The sequence below is a fragment of the Crinia signifera genome, chromosome 3 (assembly GCF_055691185.1).
Source record: "Crinia signifera chromosome 3, ASM5569118v1, whole genome shotgun sequence".
Taxonomy (NCBI): Eukaryota; Metazoa; Chordata; class Amphibia; order Anura; family Myobatrachidae; genus Crinia; species Crinia signifera.
In genome coordinates this window covers 186,769,103-186,790,807 of record NC_139219.1, presented here as the reverse complement: position 1 = coordinate 186,790,807, position 21,705 = coordinate 186,769,103, and the positions used below count along the sequence as shown (strand labels likewise).

General features: G+C 47.2%; 1 protein-coding gene and 1 long non-coding RNA gene across 2 annotated transcripts in view; one reads left to right on the top strand and one right to left on the bottom strand.

Annotated features, from left to right (window-relative positions):
• The window catches only part of SLC35A1 (solute carrier family 35 member A1), a 27,921-nt gene extending 24,679 nt beyond the window's left edge, over positions 1-3,242 (bottom strand). Inside the window, exons 1-2 of the mRNA XM_083177101.1 lie at positions 3,075-3,242; positions 471-648 (exon numbers count right to left, since the gene is read on the bottom strand). Of these exons, the coding sequence (XP_083033227.1) occupies positions 471-648; positions 3,075-3,087 (191 nt within the window). The 5' untranslated portion in view covers positions 3,088-3,242. The remainder of the gene's footprint in view (positions 1-470; positions 649-3,074) is intronic.
• The window catches only part of LOC146064049 (uncharacterized), a 25,552-nt gene continuing 7,080 nt past the window's right edge, over positions 3,234-21,705 (top strand). Inside the window, exons 1-2 of the long non-coding RNA XR_014471738.1 lie at positions 3,234-3,627; positions 13,221-13,323. This is a non-coding gene — a long non-coding RNA (uncharacterized LOC146064049). The remainder of the gene's footprint in view (positions 3,628-13,220; positions 13,324-21,705) is intronic.

The following is a 21,705-nucleotide window of genomic DNA, read 5'->3' as shown; positions in this document are numbered from 1 at the left end:
TATGCAGCAGCCACCAACCCATGCCCGCCAAAACAGGCTGATTCTTAATGGTCTCCATTTAGTCAGTATGGCAGCCAAAGAGATGGGTTGAGCAGGAGTACAGAGGCAGGCTAGGAGGCGCAGCATGACCATCAACCAACCAACAGCAGCCATCCCATCTGCCACTGCTATTATTCAACAGTCCCATAGAGAACAAAAACAACTTATCAAGTGCACAATTACCTTTCCTTTTTGATATTCCCTTCACGGCAATAGCATACCCATATGGAAGTAGGCTTTATTCCGGAATATAAAGCTTAATGCAACATCTTTGGCCTAAAAAGTGGTTTTCCCACACAAAATGAAGATAATACAGTAACAGGCCTCATTCTAATAAAGCATACAATAGAAAAATCTGCATACAGCACCAGCATATTTAGTGAATATAGGTATGGCAACATGGTACCTACTGTAACCAACATGGTACTTACTTTGCCAAGATAAGCAAACTCAGTAGTAACTTTATAACTTCAGTCACGCAAACAGCTGTTGTAGAAAAGTACATATCTGTTTTTAATGTCCTTGTATATCGCAATGCTACAGTATAGGCAGCAGCCACCAAAGTCATTACCAGTAAACAATAGAGCTTGAAAAGCAAACTGACGTTCTCTGGGGAGAAAACAAAAAGAAGAAACTTGTAAGACACTACAAAAATGGAAGTTATTACAGACAGATACAGATGGTAGGAACTCACATAACCATGTAGGATAACAGCCGTGGTGCACACTCAATGGATATACATCCGTGGGATCAGCAGCACTCTAAAGGACTTACAATACTTTATGAAGTTACAAAAGTTTAATGTCTTTAGTGCTTTTGTATTTAAACATCCTGAAGACTGAATTAAACTTCCAAAACTTAAATAATCAATTTGGAATCTCTTTTGTAAGTCCGTTGGGAGTGCCGCTGATCCCGCAAATAATTATAGTGTTTATTCTAGCACCCGCCAGCTTTGAAAACCCATGCAGTTTCTCTTCCCTGCCTGGGGTGTCGCTGTCTGCTGTAGTACGTATAGCACAGTGTAGTCTGTATATCAGCACTGATATGCAAACCAGATCTGTGCTAGAAACACCACAGCAAACAGCGACACAAGGAACTGCATGGGTTTTTAAAGTTGGTGGGTCCTAGAATGAACACTACTGTATAACATGTAGGTGTAAAAGATGCTGCAGTAGGAACATATAACATGTAGGTGCGAGACGTTGCATGCAGGCACATATAACATGTTTTAATTAAGGGAGGGGGGGGGGGGGCTCAGTGGGTCAGTATCACTGGGCTCCACTTTATCTAGGGCCCCCTGTGGCCAATGTGACAATGATTAATGATGCTGAGCATCAGGAGCCTAGGCACACGGAGTGCACAAGTGTGCAGTGCATTACTGGGAGTTGACCCATGAGACTTTGCACAGGAGGTCAAAGGCTTAGAAGATGGAGCTCATCACATGCTTCTCAGGCCCATGGAAGACAGCAATGGCCTCATCATGGGAAGGTTTTTAATCAGAGGCAGCGCTGAGCCTGGGAGGTCTCCAACAGAATAATATTTTCCCGTGCAGTTTGCAGCCAGTAATGACAAGTGGGAGCCTAAAGTGACCCAGGCCCCCTGAAGGCTTAATATGTCCCTGCATGCTGGCAAATATAACATGTAGGCGTAAGAGACGCTGAGGGCAGGCACATATAACACTGCGTATAACACATATAACATTGCGGGCAGGCACATATAACATGTAGGCGTAAGAGACGCTGCGGACAGGCACATATAACATGTAAGCGTAAGAGACGCTGCGGGCATGCACACAGAGTTGGTATCTGGAGATGTGACTCATCATACATTGCTTTTTTTCCGTTTAACAAAAAATAGGGTACTTGTGTATTATAGCGGCACCCATCGCATCGCATACCATAAGGCATGCGATGGTATGCGACACAATATTGTACAATGTCATACAATTTTTAAATTGTAGGACATTGTGTATGGCATACAATGCCATACAATGCGATGCGATGCGATTAAAAATTGTATAAGCACCCTAATGGGTGCTTACAATGTGAAATGCACCCCCACGCCACCCCCCACTATGAACGTGAACCCGAAGGGGCGGTACGCATCCTCTGACCTTTTCATACCACCACTATCCACGTCGGCGTGGAGTTGAGAATAGAAAGAGTGGCGAGCGCAGCGAGCCCGAAGCGTGGCAAGCCTCGCAGGCTTCACAGGTATCCGCGTCCGCTCGCCACACTTTTTATTCTCAACTCCACGCCGACGTGGATAGTGGGGGTATGAAAAGGTCGGAGGACGCGTACCGCCGCCGCTCGCCACGCTTCGGGTTCACGTTTATAGTGGGGGGTGGCGTGGGGGTGCATTTCACATTGTAAGCACCCATTTGGGTGCTTAAAAACACCCTTTAGGGTGCTTATACAATGTTTCATCGCATAGGGGGCAAAATTCGAATCGCATCGCATGACATCGGGTGCATGGCATGCGATTCGATAAAAACATCGCGCGATGTACATCGGGGGCGCCGCTATAATACACAAGTACCAAAAATAGTCTAGCAGCCAGGTACTTCTCCAGCCAGTAACAGTTGCACAGTCATCCATGTTTCCTTAAAACAGGCACCAAATATACTGCATACAGTACACATGCACCATACAGTATGTCATACCTCCCAACATGACCCCCTCCAGGAGGGACACATTGCTCTGCTCCTGCACTTCTCCTCCTAATGTATGACTGCCATCACCTGTGTTGTAGCACCTTTCTTATCAATTAATCTGTTCAACACAGATGAAGGTAATTATACATTAAGAAGAAAGTGCAGGAACAGAGCATTGTGTGCCTCCTGGAGAGGGTCATGTTGGGAGGGATGGTATGTTGCTTCTTTTGTTCACTCTATACGCAATTGCCATGTCTAAATCCCTATCCAGTATCCGCCTCTATCCTAAATGCGTACTGCGTAAAGCAAACTGATTACAAGCATGACGCCAAAGTTATCTTGACCCCAGTGATGTGTGTACACGGGACGAGACAGTACTCACCGCGGGCTGCCATGGTGCCTGTACGTCAGCTGCTCTCAGCTCTCAGCCCTCCGGCACCCAGCACTGACTCTGCCTCTGCTCGCTCACTGCGTACTGCTGCTGTTGCTCATGCCCAGCTGTGGTTACTGTACTGACAGTGACATTGCCGGATCTGACGTCACAGCAGCGCGCTCGCCTCTCCCCCATCTCCGTGTCCCACCTCCTCTGCCCACACCGTGCCCCCCTGCCCACAGCTAGGGCGGAGCCGAAGGAGTGTACGTGCGGGGGGGGTGACGGCAGCCTGGCACTAGCCCGACCCGAACACCGCGGCCAGTGTATAAGTAGTAGGAACGGGCGCGGGTCACCATAGGATGTGAGAATGGCAGCACAGCGAGAGTGGCGGATACACTGTGACTGTAGTGATGAGGCGATAACCATTAACCCAACCATTCCCAGTAACCTCTAGGTGTAAATGTGATCCCCTGTCAGACAAATTCACATTATACCAAATAAATGGCCCTATGTTTGTTTGCTTCGTCCCAGAGGAGTTGGAAAGGTGGGAAAATATTGTAAGGTAAAATCGTCAGGACTTTCTTCAGAAACCTCTGGACACTCCTTCCTATTAGCTAATTAAGCATTTTGAGGTTTTGAATTATCTTAATTGGGGCTACATAATTATATGATTATTGTTATTAAAATGAATAATGATAGTAATAATGGACTCAAATTACCTAAAAATAATCCTCCTTATGTATCCCTCCTATTATCCCTATAGCTATAGGGCAGTATTCAATGAGGCTGATTCGCCATGTTTTATGGCGATTTTGTGCTATTTTCGTGCTGTACGGCAATTTTTTTTGACTAAAACGGTGAATCACCCTATTCAATGACCAGATGGCGAATACATTTCAAGGTTTTTATCGCCATGATTCACCGAGTAGCAATCGCTATCTTTTTATGGTGAAGTGGAATGTGAACTTTTAAAATAAAGTGTTTTGTTTTTTACATTTGGTGTCAAAAAATCAGGAATTTTATTCTGATGAGGGGCATGCTGTAAGCACATGAATATATATTTAATTTAAAAAAAAAATATATATATTTTTTTTTTACACAGAGCAGCCAGCAGGGGGCCGGGAGCTGAGACGCTCATTAGATATTCATATATTCACTGCACCCGATCATTACATTTGTAGTGAATACCCGGTCCCCTGTTGGCTATCCCGGGGGGCAGCCTGTGCCACCTCCCCCCACAAACGTTCTGGGGCAGGCAGGGAGACTTCCATCTCCCTGCCTGCCGCCGTCCTCAGGCGATGCCGCAGGAGTTAAAATTCGCCGGTCAGGGGCAGTGAGCCCCTGACTCGTTGAATACTGGAGCCGGCGAACTCCGGAACGCGGCGGGCAGTGGCGAATGTGCAGCGAATCCTAAACAGGATTTGCTGCACATCGTCATAATTCTCATTGAATACTGCCCATAGAGTCTATAATATAGACTGTAAGCTTGCGAGCAGGGCCCTCCTACCTCGATGTCGGTTTATTTCTACCCAGTTTGTTTAATCGCTGTTGTTTCCATTTGTAAATAGAAAAACAGAAAACAAAAACAATTTTATTTTTTTTACCATATTGGGGTAATCACATGACATTCACATAAAAAGAAGTGACATGCGTAAAATAGTATACCGTACTTTGTTAAATACACCAGTCTCTCACATAAAACAAAAAAATTAGTATATGATTATCTAATGCGGTGGTTCCCAACCTGTGGTACGCGTACCCCTGGGGGTACGCGTCCACCCGCTCGGGGGTACGCGGTGGCCCGGCCTGTAATGGCGGCCACAGCAGTCACACGCGCCGCCAGCTTCTGAGACTGAGGGGAGGCTTGGAAAGTGACTGCCCCGGTGTGTAACACTTGAGCGGCGGCTGGGGGTGAGGGAGAACCCGCTGTTCCAGGAGCACCTCACCTAATTTACTTCCATGGACGGTGTCGGCCGGGTCCGCAGCTTACAAGAAGACAAGTCCCCGGCTGCCTTTAATGTATCTGTTCTACTGACAGGTTAGTGGGGTTGGGAAGGTTACACTTGTACTGGGGATGGCAGCGGGTAGAGAGATATACACACAGGGATACCTCTCTCTCTCCCCCTCTCGCTCTCTCTCTCTCCCTCCCTCTTCAATCGAGGCCACACCCCTTTTAGGCCCCGCCCCCTAAAAATTTCCACGAGGGGGTACTCATAAATGAAAATCCTAATCAAGGGGTACGGGAGACAAAAAAGGTTGGGAACCACTGATCTAATGCATAGTAAAAGCAGCAGACATAAAAAGGTGCAATAAAATTCAATCATTAAATAAAGATACGAGGCTGGATTGAAAAGTAATGCATCCATGGCTTTAACTTTTTTTATTTGTGAACGCATTTGAACACTATTTTTGTACATGATAACTCAGTTTATCCTCTATGTAATGCACTATTCACTTTTCATTGTATTCCTCATCCCTTTTCACGCATGTGCACCATCCCTTAAGGTGCTTTTTTATCTTTGGCAGATTTATGGGGGAGCACGTGGGCACATGGACGCGCCCCCCTCCTCTGTCGTTAAGTTACATTTTACAGGAAATAGCTTGCTGGCACTAGAACCCAGCGCGGCTTTGCACTCTGACTCAAGCTCAACGCTGGATGCTGAAATGAATTCCAGCCAGTGGGGCTCTCCATACTGGCTGCCATGTGGGGAGCTCATGGCAGCCAGCAGCCTGCCTATGTGTCAAAGGTTAGTGCTGCAGCTGCTGCTCCTTCCCAGCACTTTCGTCTGGTCCCGAAGTCAGTAGAAGAATGTTGTTGTACAGCAGGGGCCGTCTATCAATTACTGAGATTGTGTGCGCTCGCTGGGAGGCTTGGGGGAGCAGACAATAGGGATATGGAGGCTGTCTGACATAGGGGATGGAGGCTGGCTGAAACGAGGAACAGAGGCTGGCTGAAATGGGGAATATAGGCTGGCTGATACTGGACGGAGGCTGGCTGAATCGGGGGGGGGGGGGCAGAGACTGGCTGACACAGGAGGGAGGCTGGCTGACAAGGAAGGGAGGCTGGCTGACATATTGTGGGGAGGCTGGCTGAAATAGGGGACAGAGGCTGGCTGACACAGGAGGGAGGCTGGCAGACACAAGGGAGATAGGCTAACTGACCCAGAATGGAGGCTGGCGGACATAAGGGAGGAAGTCTGGCCGAAACGAGGGACAAAGGCTGGTTGACATTGGGGAGGGAGGCTGGCTGACATCAGGGAGGAATTCTATCTGACATAGGGGAGGGAGGCAGGCTGACAGAAGGGAGGTGGGCTGACAGTAGATTGAGTTTAAAAGGCATGGGGAAGCTAACTGATACAGGGAAGGGAGGCTGGCTGAAATCAAGGAGGAAGCTGTCTGAAACGGGGGACAGAGGCTGGCTGACATGGGTGGAAGGCTGGCTGCACGGGAGGGAGGCTGTCTGACACAGAAGGGAGACTGGCTGACATGGGAGGGAGGTTAAAAGGCATGGGGAGGCTGGCTGGCAGACAGAAGGGGGGATGGCTGGCTGCCACAGGGCAGGGAGTCTGGCTGACATGAAGCGGGGAGGTTGGCTGATAAGAGGGAGATTGAAAGGCATGGGGCGGCTAGCTGACACAGGAGGGAGGCTGGAAGACAAAAAGGTGGAAGGCTGGAAGACACTAGGGAAGGAGGCTGGAAGACAAAAGGAGGCAGGAAATCACAGGGGAGGGAGGCTAAGGAGACACAGGGAAGGGAGGTTGGCTCACCCACAGGGAGGATAACAGAGAGGGAGGCAAGAAGACACAGGTATGCTGAGAGATACATAGAGAGGGGAGGCTGAGAGACTAAGGGGGTTATTTTGGTTCACTCTTTCTGACAAATTCCTTCTTAGATGGACAAAATCATGTGCACTGCAGGTGGAGCAGATGTTACTTGTGCAGAGAGAATTAGATTTGGGTGGGGTTTTACTTCCAAGTGAGATCTATATTGCAGTGTAAAAATAAAGCAGCCATTATTTACCCTACACAGAAACAAAATAACTCACCCAAATCTAATTCTCTCTGCACATTTTACATCTGCCCCCCTGCAGTGAACATGGTTTTGTCCATCTAAGAAGGATTTTGTTAGAAAGAGTGAACTAGAATAAAGCCCTAAATGAGGGAGGAAAGCTAAGGGAGGAAAGCTAAGGGAGGATGCTTTTCTTCAGAGGTTCCCGAATGCAGTGAAACCACCATGTTGGTAAGGAGTATTTGAAACAGAATGGAGAGGAATGCTCCCAAAGTGACAAGAAATGGGCATCCCAGTTTTGAGTGGCCACATCTTTATTTTGCATGTGCGCCACTTAAAGTATCGCTAGAGATATTTTCTCTAATTGCACCACTGCCCACAACATCATGCCAGAGACACTTACCGTCACCAACCACACCTGTTCCTGCACTCTTGCCCTGTTATATACCAGACCTTACCACCTACCGCTCCTTGTTGTGGGGACACACTGACTTTTCTAAAAGAAAAACCCTTTTTTTCTGGATTTGACTGTGACGCCTGCAGTTCAAAGAGGTTCTGCTACACCTGTCGTAGAGCCCTGACCTTGCAGCCTGCGACTTTCACCTCATGCAATAAAGGTATGGGGATCTAATAATGTGTTATTCAAAAAGGAGGGCCATTGCTAACCAGGAGGTATTGCAAAAGCTATTGCGCAATGCCTATATTAGAAATACAGACATGTTGTATATTTGAGAGTTGGATATCAAAGACATTTCCTGTTAGTTTCTCTTTACTTATGGAAGCCTCTGCTCAATCCATAGAAAACAGGAATGTGACTCTAGGATGCACCAAGGACAATGAAATCCACTGTGACAATATTGTCTTTTCAATAACGTCCTTTGGGATACTGGGAATCGTCTGAAGACATTGGGTACTAGAGGGTATCCGCAGGAGACAAGCACATCTTTGAACTGGGTGTACTGGCTCCTCCCCTCTGATTCCCCGCCCACGGACCAGTTTAGAAAAATGTGCCCTCCAGAGAGGAGCTCCAGGGAGTTTGTCCTCAGTTTCATTTATTTTATTATTTTGGGTTTGCTGTGTTGGACTTCCTGCTTCGTGGGAAGTCAGGAGAAGGGTTAAGTTGCAGGCCTCTTAAGGTACCTAGCTGTCCCTGCTGCAGGACCACTGTCCTGAGTGGGTTGTTGTCATCGTGGGCATTGCGCTGCAGCGTTACATTGCGCCCCAGCATGCCGCACACTCCTGACTCAGTGGTGAGTACAAACCGGGGTACCCCGGTTCATTTGTGCGGCTGCGCAGACCCCCTGTCACAGACTGGATGCTAGGTGACAGTCCATGGGCCACCAGGGCAGTTCCCACATAAAGTGCTGTTCAGGCGGGCGATACTGACAGCCAGCGCCAGTATAAATATTAGTATAAGCCCAGTATAAGCCCAGCGCCATTGCAAGGGGCGGGGCTTACCCGGAGCGGGACCTGGTGCCATTATTGTCTCACAGACACTCCTCAGCGAGTGAGGTGGTGAAGAGGGATTCTGCAGCAGAACAGCTAGTGTCATTTAGCGCTAATCGCTCATTGTGTGTCACACTGTGCACTCATTGTATTGACATTTATTGTGTATGTACTGAACCAACTCCTACAAACGGGGGTTAAGGTTACAGGGTGTGCTGGTCTCCTCAGTGTATTCTGAGCGCTCCCCCACAGGCTTGTTAAAGCTACACACATTCAGTGATAGAGACTCACACATATATAGTCATTTGCAGCACTAAGTTTGCACCTGGGTCCAATTCACAAATTACCTGTGAACAATGCATGTCCCCACAGCTTGGTATATCACCCCAACTTAGTGGGACCCCGCAATCAGACTCCCAAGAGCCTGAGTGGGCATCTGGCATTAAAAACATGCTGCAGACAGTGGCCCTTATTCTGATCGGTGTGGATTTTTCCGCATGCGGTCGTACCGCCGATGGTTTTCGACTGCGCATGTGCAGAGGTCACTCTGCGCATGTGCAAGCGGTTTCGCCGTACGTATTCTTTAGACGCCGCACAGGGGGCGGAGAGGGGCGTGAAGGGCTACTTAGCCTCATTACCCTATGCATACGCCCCGCGTTTCATGGGCGTTCCCATGCAAACGCAGGGCGTATGCATGGTAATGAAGCCGTGACGCATGTGTAGGGGGCGGGCATCTGACATCGCCGGATGTCAGCTGCCCGCCCCCATACATGATTTCATACGGACAAGTGTCCGTGTGGTCTAGGGTGGCGGGCGCTGGTGGAGCGTGCGGCCCTGCATTCGATGTTCGGCGACCATCGAATGCAGGGGCTGCTCCCAAGATGGAGGAGGCGTATCCCCGTCCACTTTCATGCGGACCGCCACATATCCGCGTACGGACGGAGGTGGCGATCCGTATGGAAGGCGGGGATTCGCCTGCACGGTCCTGGCCGCATATTCTGATCTGGCCGCACAGATCAGAATAAGGGCCCGTGTCTGCTCAATTGGCTGCAAATAGTGTGCAGACCAAACAGGTGCAGCAGGACCTTTCGGTTCTGTCTGCAAGGGTGGATAATATTACACCCATGGCGGGACAGTCACGCAAGCGTGCTGCCGCCACATGTTGCCTGATTCTGATGTTGATTCTCAGGCAGGGGATGATGATAATGATGCCGTTCCGTTACAGGACTCTCAATCATCTCTGCGTGGCCCGGAGCCTCATTATGGCTATAAGAGAGGTTTTGGATACCCCCCTGGCTGAAATACAGGAGGGTGACCCATTTTTGGCTCACAGAAAAAACAACATATTGTTTTTCCTGAGCAAGCTGACTTAGAAGACACATTTAAGGAGGCTTGGAAACAACCTGAAAAACCTTTCCAATTGTCCAAAAGGTTCAAATCAGCTTTTCTGTTTGACCCAATCAGTAGGAAGGTGTGGGAGGAGCCTCCAGTTGTAGACGCTTCGGTGTCCAGGTTGCCTAAAAAGGTGGTACTCCCTGTTCCAGGGTCTGCCACGCTAACGGATAATGCTGACAAAAAGCTGGATACCACCCTTAAAACCATATATACGGCAAGTGGTGCATCACAGAGGCCAGTCCTTGCCAGCTGTTGGAAGTCTCTCCATACATGGGCCACTCAAATACAAGACGGTTTGTTGGCAGACATGTCAGTAGCGCAAGTTGCTGAAAAATTGCACCATATCCAAGACACTGCAAAAGTCATGTGTGATGCCTAGAAGGAGCTGGGTGCTATCAATGCCCGCACCTCGGCCATGGCAATCTCAGGTCGTAGGGCCCTCTGGTTGCGCCAGTGGGTTGCAGATGCTGACTCCAAGTGTAGTGTTGAAAGCCTTCCCTTTACAGGGGAAAGGCTTTTTGGCAGTGAGTTAGATGATCTCATTTCCAAAGCTACGGCAGGAAAGTCCACCTTTCTGCCGACTATGGCCACACAGACCAGACGGCCTTTCTCTGGACAGGCTTCTCAGTCATTTCAGTCCTTTCGGCCTTCCCAAGCAGCGGGCAAGAATCGCTTCCTCTGCTGCCAGGGGTGGCCGCGGCAAATTCAAAAAGGTCCAGGGTCACAGGACCGTGCTCCTAGTGCATCCACCTATAAACCCTTGGCATGACTCGGGGGCCACTCCACGAGTCTCATGCAAGGTGGGGGGCCGGCTGTCGCAGTTTGGCCACATATGGGATGCCTCGCACCTGGATTCTTGGGTGAGGGATCTTATTTCCAAAGCCTACAGGCTGGAATTTGCAGGACCTCCCCATCACAGGTTCTTCCGGTCATGGTTACCAGCAGCTGCAAAAGATCAGGTAATCTGATCAAGCGATTTTAATGCTGCAAACTCAGTTTTATTTAAATTTTATTGAAATAAAACTGAGTTTGCAGCATTAAAATCGCTTGGCGCTAGACGTGATATTGTAATTAGAGCCGCTGACAAAGGCAGCACTATTGTTATTCAAAATTTGTCTGAGTACAAGGCAGAAATTGAACGGCAGTTGTCGGATGCCAACACATACTTGCGTTTGACATCCGACCCTACCGTGGCTTTTAAATGTTAGTTGGATAATTAGCTGCCGCTGTCAGCTCTGGTGTCATCTCTACAAATGTGAAACAGTTATTAACTTGTGAATTCCCCAAAAAAAACACTGCTTTACACTTTGCCAAAAGTGCACAAGCAATTGGTCAATCCCCCGGGCAGACCCATTGTATCTACCCGCGGGTCGATTTTTCATCCAGTTTCAGCCTACTTAGATGTCTATCTGCAATCTGTATTACATAACTCCCCATTCTTCTTAGAGGATACCACTGCCTTACTAGTGGCATTACAGGATCTTAAAGATATTCCTCCTGACTGCATTCTTTGTAGCATTGATGTGAGTGCGTTTTACACTAGTATTCCCCACCAAGAAGGGGTCAGTGCCACTCGCAGACTTATTTCTAGGAGTCCGCATTATAAGGGCCCTAACGTCACATTTTTTTTGCGATCTGTTAGAATTGGTTTTGAAAAAAAAATATTTTTAGATTGGGAAAAAACTGTGTTTCTGCGCTATGTGTTTGAGTTGCTCTGCAATTAATGGTTTCAAGGATATAAATGGTGGATGAGGAAACCTCATCGGACTTTGCCTACCCCACAAAAAATATCCAAAAAAGAGCTGATAAACATCCGCCTTATATCTTGTATATTTTTTAACCCTATAAGTATTTTTTAACTCAATTTTTTTACAGGTACCATGCTCAGCAGTTCTTCCTACAGGTGAGTGGCTGTGCGATGGGGTCCTCAATGGCCCCATCGTACACCAACGCCTACATGATGGAAGTCAAACATGCCATTTTTTTTCTAATCAAAGTGTTTCATCCAACATAGTCTACTATGCACGGTACATTGACGATATGATCCTCCTTTGGAGAGGCTCTAAATCATCTCTGCTTAATGTCATAGACCAACAAAATAACAGCACTAGTCCCATTAAACTTACGTGTACCTGCTCAGAATCATCCTTCAACTTCCTCGATGTTTGCATTTCCCTTGACAACGGGACTCTTAAAACTTCACTTTTTGTAAAGCCCACAGATCGCAATTTGTTATTATCTCCTGCAAGCTTTTACCCCCCTGCAGTGGTTAAAGGTCTTCCCTACTCCCAAATGCTGCGGGTGCGCAGAATATGCAGCGAGGAGTCTGACCTCCTGAAACAACTTGAAATTATGGTTGACAAATTTTGTGAGAGGGGTTATAATCGCCAGTTGCTGTTACAAACTAGGGACAAAGTACTAGCTATTCCCCGGGGCAAGACATTAAAAAGAAAAAACTGAAAAAAAGCCGCTAATAGGATCTTTTTGCCCAATCGCTACAACACTGCTAGTCATTTAGCGAAATCTGCAGTAAAAACCTACTGGCCCTTAGTGTCCTTGGATAAGGACCTTAAATGTCTTGCCGATAAAAAAAATATTGACCAGCTATTCCAGGGGACGCAACCTGCGCGATCATCTGGTACATAGCAATATTACTGGATTTGATAGATCTGATTCCAATACTACTTTTTTAACATCCCCCAAAACAGGCTGCATGAAGTGTACAGGTTGTGTGACGTGCAGCTATATGCTGACAGGCACCAGCATCAAACATCCTTTGACTAAACACATTTCCTATTAAATACCATATCACATGTTCAACAAGATTTGTTGTCTATGTTTTAATTTGCCCCTGCGAGAAGTATTATGTAGGAAAAACCGATTGTGAATTCAAGACACGTATGGCTCAGCATAGACTGGCCATTCATGCAGCAGTACTTAAGGGCAAAAGCGAGCAACCCGTGGCCAGACATTATGCGGAGATGGGTCATTCACCCACCGCTTTTAAACATATGATCATACACTAGATCATGTTCCCCCGTTAAAGCATGGCAGTAACAGATCTAAAATTCTTCTTCAAAGGGAGGTGAAATGGATCTATATGTTAGATTCATTGAGCCCCATGGCTCAAATGAAACGCTGGGCTTGAGCTGTTTTTTATAATGTAACTTTATTATGCTGTTTGAGCTGCTTATTACGTTATCATGCTTAGATATATATCCCTTAGTTACTTTTTGCACTCATGCAGTATTTCATGTATAGAATATGTGTAACAGTCCGCTTTGTATTTTATCTCCATGGTGACAGACGCACTAGTGGTGACGTCATTTGAACAAGTCGGAACCTCAGCGTGGCAGTGGGGCAGGCTGGCTTGGACGCAAGTGGTGATGGTTTTAGTAGCACATAAATAGTGAGTGTTTTTTTGCTTTCTTTGTTTGCCCTGACGACAATGAGATAAACTCATTGAAACGTTGGCTTAGATCCAGCAACTGTGTACTGTGTATCATTACCTGAGTGCCGTCGCGAATGATATATATCTATATATATATATAGATATATATATATATATATAGATATATATATATATAGATATAGTACTGTTACTGGCTACCTAGCTGGCTGGGCTGTGTAATCACCAAGTGGCGCTGCTGAATGGCTGCCTGCGTACTGCACAGCTCGGTAAATATGTTCCCCATGTCCATGTCCCTTATTAGAATGCATCTAGTGCATATCTGTACATGATGTGTATGTGTGATGTATATCTGTACTGCCATTGTTATTTGTTCCTTGTACTGATGACCCTTTGTATTACAGTATGTGCATTGTTATTTTTAATGTCTGTAAAGCGCCTTGAGCCCTGTTGGAGAAAGTGTGCTATATAAATAAAACTTACTAAAATTAGTCTCTCAATCCATTCCTAAAGGTAACTACTTTCCGTATGGAGTTCCTTCGAGCGGTCATAGTGGGATTAGAACAGGGAAAGTTCCTAGCATCCCTCGATGTAAAGGACGCTTACCTGCACATCCCAATATGGGTCCCAGGCATTCCTGCGGTTTGCCGTTCTGGAGGACCATTGTCAATTTCAGGCCCTTCCCTTTGGTCTGTCCACTGCACCCCGCGTATTCACTAAGGTGATGGCGGAGATGATGGTCTTACTCAGAAAGAGGGGGATAAACATCATATTCTATCTGGACGACCTCCTTATCAAGGCCAGGTCAGAGGAGGCTTTGAATCTGGCAAATCAGGTATCTACACAGGTCATCATTGCACACGGGTGGTTACTGAACCTTCCCAAGTCCTCGCTGATCCCATCGCAGCGGCTGCTGTTTCTGGGCATGGTCAGGGCTGCCAAGAGAAATCTTGGGCCCCGGTTCAACATCGTCACGGGGCCCCCCTGGAGTGGCAAGCGACAGAAAAGAGGTGTGGCCATTAAAGGATATAGGGGTGTGTACCACACCATATACCCTTTATGCAACACAATAGTAGACCCCTTATACTTGCCCCTTACACATTATGCTACACAGAATGAGCCAAAATTCACATGGAATGTCGTAAAATTCACATTATGCCACATGGAATGACACAAAATTCAAATTATTCCACACAGATTGAGGCAAAATTCAGGGAGAGTGAGAGGAATGGTGGGGATGCAGGGAGAGAGATGGCGGGGACAAAGGTGCATAGAGCGGGATGGCGGGATGCAGGGACAGAGACGGTGGTGAAAAAGGACCAGACGGTGGGGACAGAGATGGTGGGGACGCAGGGACAGAGACAAAGTAGGTCTAGAAGGTCATTTCTATGTAAGGGATGGCAACAGAAATCTTGGGGCCGGTACACCAGTATCACTGGGATTGAAAAATGCTGAAACCCGGTATTCCCGGGATCCAGGGATTGGCATCCCTAAAAGAAAATTGCCCCCTGTGCCCCCACACTGACCTACTGTGGAAGGGGGCAGGCGGCCGCAGTGCATAGGCAGGCATCGGGTAGACATGTGCGACGTGGGAGGCCCGGCGGCGAGCAGGTTCCGGTGTCGGGTATGATGTGGGAGGCCCGGCGGCAAACAGGTTTCGGCACTGGTGGTCAGAGCTGCGGCCTGCGCAGCGTGACCTATGACCGAATCACACAGCGCAGGCCGCACGCCAGGTCGGGAACAGCCGGGCAGTGTCTGAGCGAGTGCTCAGACGCTGCCCGGCATTAGACTGCACATGCGAATGCGTGAGTTGGTGCATGGACACAGCTAACCCCATGCCCGCTCACCTAGTCCAGTGGTCTCCAACCTTAATTGAGCGAGAGCTACTTGTGACAAAAAAAGACAAAAAAAACTCCCCGAGAGCTACTAAAATTTGAACAATGCCCCTTATACTATGCCGCACACCGTAATGCCCCAGCGCAATATGCTGCACACTGTAATGCCCGATACATTATGCCACACACCGCCATTTCTCTGAAACATGATGCAGCACACCATAATGCCTGATACTATGCTGCACACTGTAATGCCCCTGACACATTATGCCACACATTGCAATACCCCTTACACCTAATGCATACCTCCCAACTACGGCAGTGGAGAAAGGAATATATGTGCTTGCCGCAGGCACGCGTCAAAAATTTGGGCACCGTTTTGTCGCTGTTAGGGCATGGCCAATGTCTAATTCACACAGGACCGTCCCCAAAAAATGGGATGTCACACAGAAATCGACTATGCCACACCACGTTGCCCCCCACAGTAAGGCTTCTAATACATTATAAATTACCTGCTTGTGGCCAAGGGAGTTAATGTCCGTTGCCAAGGGGTTAATATGCATTGCCAGGGGTTATTGCTTGTTGTCAAGGGGAGTTAATGTCCGTTGCCAGGGGTTCTTGCTCATTGCCAAGAGGGGGGTTAATGTCTGTTGCCAGGGGTTCTTGCTCGTTGCCAAGGGGTTAATATACATTGCCAAGGGTTATTGCTTGTTACCAATGGGTTTATATTTGTTCCCAGGGGTTAATGCTCATTGCCAAGGGGGGGTTAATGTCCATTGCTAGGGGTTCTTGCTCATTGCCAAGGGGTTTTTAAATGTTGCCACAGGGTTAATATTTTTTGCCTGGGGTTCTTGCTCGTTGCCAAGGGGGGTTTATTTCCATTGCCAGGGGTTCTAGCTCGTTGCCAAGGGGTTAATATGTGCCCGGCCAACTGCCCGGCAGCTGCTGCTGCCCCCTGCTTTACCCTGCCTTCCCCTGCGCACAGAGAGCCAGACACTAGAAGTCATTTTTCACTTCCAGCGTCTCTGACAGGGAGCACAGCTCTGCAGCGTTACCAGGAAGTGCAGAGCTGTGCTTCCTGTCAGACGCTAGAGGTGAACTATGACTTCTAGCGTCTGTCTCTCCGTGTGCAGGGGAAGGACAGACAGGGGAAGCCGCAGCTGACGGGCGGGTGGCCAGACACATGGGAGAGTGGCCAGACACATGGGCGGGCGGGTAGCCGGACACATGGGCGGGCGGGCAGGTCCTTGTCCTCCCTACGCACCCGCAGCCCCAAAAATATATTTTAAAGTGTGTGTCCGGACCCGGGCACCCTTGGCAGGCCCGGGCCCAGGTAAAATGTACCCGCCCCCTCTGCCTCTCGGCGGCCCTGGGCATGGTACTGGATACCAGGGAGCAGAAAGTATTTCTGCCAGGGGACAAGGTTCAAGCACTCCAGACCCTGGTGAGCGATCTATTTGCCGCTGTGCTAGTCTCTGTCCATCAATGCACTCGGGTTCTGGGAAAAATGTTTGCCTCTTTCATGTTGATCTCATACGGGAGGTTCCATTCCTGTGTGTTCCAGTTAGACCTCCTGAGCAAATGGTCCCACCTGCAGATGCACAGGAAATTTTTCCTGTCCACGAGATCCGTGGAATCACTGAAATGGTGGCTCCATCCTCCAAACCTGCTTGCAGGCAGGAGGTTCGGGATCCAGAATTGGATTCTGCTAACGACAGACGCCAGTCTCCAAGGATGGGGCGCCGTGATGCAGTGTTTTATGCTCTCCTGCAAGCTGCACCTTGGCTGGAAGATCAAGCGATAAAAGTACAGTTGGACAATGCGACGACAGTGGCTTTTATAAACTGCCAAGGGGGCACGAGGAGCACCAAGATCCTCAGTTGGGCAGAGGCTCATCTGACTGTGCTGTCGGCCATTTTCATTCTCGGGTGGACAATTGGGAGGCAGACCTTCCTGAGCCGTCAGGACCTTCACCAGGGCAAATGGAGCCTAAAAGAACAAGTCTTTGCATCGTGGATCGGTGGGGAAACCCACATATAGATCTGATGGTGTCCAGGCTCAAAAAGAAGTTGAACCGGTATTGCTCCAGGACCAGAGATCCTCAAGCGGAGGCAGTGGACTCACTGACAACACCTTGGTGCTCCGACCTGGTATATGTATTCCCACCAATTCCATTACTGGGGAAGGTTCTAAAAAAAGATAAAGATCTGATGGAGTGGAAGCAATTCTGATAGCTGCTCCCGACTGGCCTCGCAGGGCGTGGTACGCGGACCATCAAGCCATGTTAGTGGACGACCCGTGGCACCCCCTCAAGACACAAACTTGCTCACTCAAGGTCCCTGCGGCTGCCAGGCCTTAGAGGTTGAGCGGCAGGTACAGATTTCGGCCCTCTCCATTTTCTTCCAGAGGAAATTGGCTTCTTTACCGGAGGTCCAGACTTTCCTGCAATGGGTGCTGCGTATTCAACCCCCCTTTGTGCCGCCTACACCTACATGGGGATTGGAGGTGGTCTTAGACTTCTTTCAGTCATCTTGGTTTGAACCCTTGAACTCAGTGGAGTTAAAGTTCCTGACATGTAAGGCAGCAGTTCTGTTAGCTTTGGCTTCAGTACGGAGGGTGTCAGAGCTGGGCGCTCTATCTTGCAAGAGCCTTATATTCCATGAGGATAGGGCGGAGCTCAGAACGAACCCAAGGTTCCTTCCAAAGGTTGTTTCGACCTTTCATTTGAACCAGCCTTTTGTGGTTCCAGCAGGTGGGCCTCACTTGGACATCCCTGCTACGTTGGATGTGGTTCGGGCTCTCAGGTTGTACGTCCAGAGGACGGCTAGGCTTCGCAAAACAGATTCTGTACGATGCCCAGCAAAAAGGTAATCTGGCCTCAAAGAAATCAATTGCTCGGTGGCTTTGTACTGCTATCAAACAGGCCTATGCTGTGGCTGGTCTGCCTGGCCCTGCTACGGTTAGGGCTCATTCTACCAGGGCAGTGGGTGTTTTGGCTCTGCAGCTATGTAGGGCAGCTACATGGTCGAGTCAACATACATTTATCAAATTTTATAAATTTGACACCATTGCCAAGGAGGACATTCAGTTTGGGAATGCGGTGCTGCAGCAATCTCTGCACGTTCCCGCCCATCCTTAAATCTTGGGTATAATTCCCATATGTTATGATGAAATCCCCAATATCCCATATGGATTATAGAGAAAATAGGATTTTAATACCTACCGGTAAATCCTTTTCTCGGAGTCCATATGGGATATTGGGCGCCCGCCTCAGTGTAGGATCTTGCTGCCATGTTGATCTTGAATAATGGGTCCTGTTACTGTTCTCTTGAATTACAGTTATACTGTTACTGATTTCTTGACTTCAGTTATATTGCCAATCTTGTTCTTGGCCATTGTTGTGTTATGGGTTTGCTGGTTGCATGTCACCACTTTAATACATTTTATATGTTAACCCATAGTTATATCCTTTTCTCATATACTTTCCATTCCTTCGGGCACAGTTTTCATATTTTTTTGAGGTTACCCTCCTAATTCGGGTGCTGGTTTATTTTATTGCTCAATAAATTATTGGGCAATTTTTCCTATAAACTTAAATCTCTTTCAGCAGCAGAAATGGTAGTGTGACTGTGTAATCACACTTCATTAGATGGAGATCCTACAACAGGCAGGTCTCTAACTACAAGGATAAAGAACTATGTCCAATAATCTGCGCTAATTTTATCAAGGTGCATGCACTAATTAGCGCAATACTCACGAGTTCCAATGAGGTGGATTGCTTAGATATTGTTAACGCAGGGAGGCGGGAGGGCTATTCCGTGCAAAGTCCACTGCCCTCCGTTCTACTACCTGCTGAAGGATGGTGGTGGGAATGTGATAGATGAGCCAGGAAAGAGAACTAGCCAGATGCCGGCAGTTGTAGTCAGTGCGGTTAGCCACGTCTCTCACCTGCGGCTGTAGGCGGTCTCAAGTCTGGTTCAAGCAGGCTCCTGTGTGACTACAGAGCCGCGTCTCTCACCCGCTGATCTGTCATCAGCAGCACTTGCTAGATACGTATCCATGCAAGCGTATATGGAAGCTCCATGTGTCTACCAATGTAGACGGAGTGTGAGGCGCAACAGTGGAGATGGTTTTTGCTGGCTCAAGATTTCCTTTTTTCCCGGGTTATCAATTCAGACCATTATGCACCTTGATAAAATTAGTGCAGATTATTGGACACAGTTTTCATATTAACTGGTCATGTGGGAGGAAGTAGAAGGGAGCAGCCAGTACACCCAGTGAAAGAGCTGCTATGTGCCCGTCTCCTGTGGATACCTCTTTTCTCCCATACGTTATGATGAAAACCCCAATATTCCATATGGACTCCGAGAAAAGATTTACCGGTAGGTATTAAAATCCTATATTAAGGGGAATCCCTCACAATTATCATGTTCAATTTTTTGCCCATCTGGGTAAGGGTGGAGTTTTAAACCATTCTTGCATTTGCGTTAACAAACAAACAAATTCCCAACAAATTAACCCTAGAATGTTTGTGTGCATGTACATGTAGTGCTGCAGAATATGTGTGTGCTATACAAGATACTGTTAATAAATAAAATAGTGGTCCTTGCGGCCATGGAAATGACCCCCCCCCACTTCCAACGAGGCACCCAAGGGCCAGAGTACCACAAGTACCAGTATGCGGGGCATTAAAGGGCAATATTACAATAAAGACAGAGCAGCACCTTATTAGCTTTAATATAGCACCATTGCACACTCACATACATACTTACACACATATGTACCTACATCCCACATGGCCCTTAGGTCCTCTTCACCAGTAGTAATCTATAGAGTACCTGTAAAAAAAAAATTATACTTACCTAGTCCAGTGTACATTGCATCCTCTTCGGTTCAAATGGCATCCTCAGGGGAGAGAAAAATGTCACAGGGTGAGGTACATTTCTTGTGACTTTTTGTTAATGTGATTATCCCGGAAAGGATGCTGTGGTCCTGAGACTTATGTACCATTCATTTTAATTCATGAATTCTTTTTAATCTTTTTAATGTAGAAATTATTATTATTTTTACATAAAATTTTATGTGTAATTAATTTATATCACGTACATCTTTTATGAAGGTTGCGCCAGGCTAACCATTTTGTATACAAATATTTGCTTCAGAAGGTGATGCTCCTTCTTTATGATTTTAGCAGGCTGCACCTCCATACTTTATTGCGCTCCCCATCTACAACAATTTTTTTTTCTGTTCAAAGTCACAAAGCCAACAAACTGAAGAGAATCAATACATACTGTACACATGGATTCTTTTCTACTTGACTGGAGGGTCTCACATGACATCTGTCACTTTCAAACCCATAAGCCAATCAGGGAGAGCCACAAACAGTAGTTCTGCTCTCCTGATTGGCTGAGCTGTCACTCAAGCAGAGCTCATATGCTTCTAAGAAAGGGACATTTTTTATACTGGTCTGTAGTTGGTCATGCAGTTGGGGGTCTACAAGAAGTGGTCTGGAAATGGCTTCCTTTAGTGGTTCAAATGGAATTACTTTTTTTTTTCCTAGCCAAGGCTAGATCTGAAGATTTAATAATGCAAGCAATTGTAGCACTATTTTTTCGTATAGATCGGTCATTATAAAGGACAGACCAGATTGAGTTTACCAGAGGGCCTGTCGTTTTCTTTATGTTGAGTTTGTTGGCTTTGGGGATGCCATTTAAAGAGAGAATTTCTGGATCTGTACAGCACTTCTGTGATAACCACAGGTGTACATTAGATGTGCTCTCTTACCGGCCAAACTCCACACAGTTAGGGCCATGGTGGGTATTGAACCCATGACCTCAGATATCACTGTTAGTCCTTATAGAATCCTTGGAGAGGAAAGTTCAATCACCCCTTAAAAGTCTAGAGTCTATCACATAGATCCCAAAGGGTCAGTTCCTGCTTCGGACTATAAACTTGTACTGAATATTTGTAATCTACTGGGTTATGGTCATACATAGTGAGATATTAAATGTCTTTCCTGCGTCAAGAGGATCCAACTTTAGGAGATTAAAAACAAACCAATGCAGGCTGTTGCAAAAAGCTCTATTTCAACGCGAATTAAAGAAAATGCACATAAGGTCTATTATAGGTGGTATATGGTACCAACCAAATTGCACTCTATTTACCCATCTTCCTCTCCCCAGTGTTGGAGATCATGCGATCAAGAAGGATCTTTCCTTCACACTTGGTGGGGCTGCCCAATCATCCAGTCCTCCTGGCGGGAAGCCCATGAGCTAATTAGATCGGTGCTGGACATACAAATGCCCACCTCTCCCTCTTTCTCCCTTTTACTAAGACCAATCCCACGTTCCCAACCTGCATCACAAAAATTGATCAATCATATTCTCAACACAACTAAGTGCCTGATCGCAAAAAACTGGAAGAGCCCTACAGCTCCTTCCAAATCTACCTTAATTAATGCTATTTGGTCCACCTACAAGGTGGAAAAGATTACCGCATTTTTACATGATTCCACGCCTTCTTTTATTAAAACCTGGTCCCCATGGAC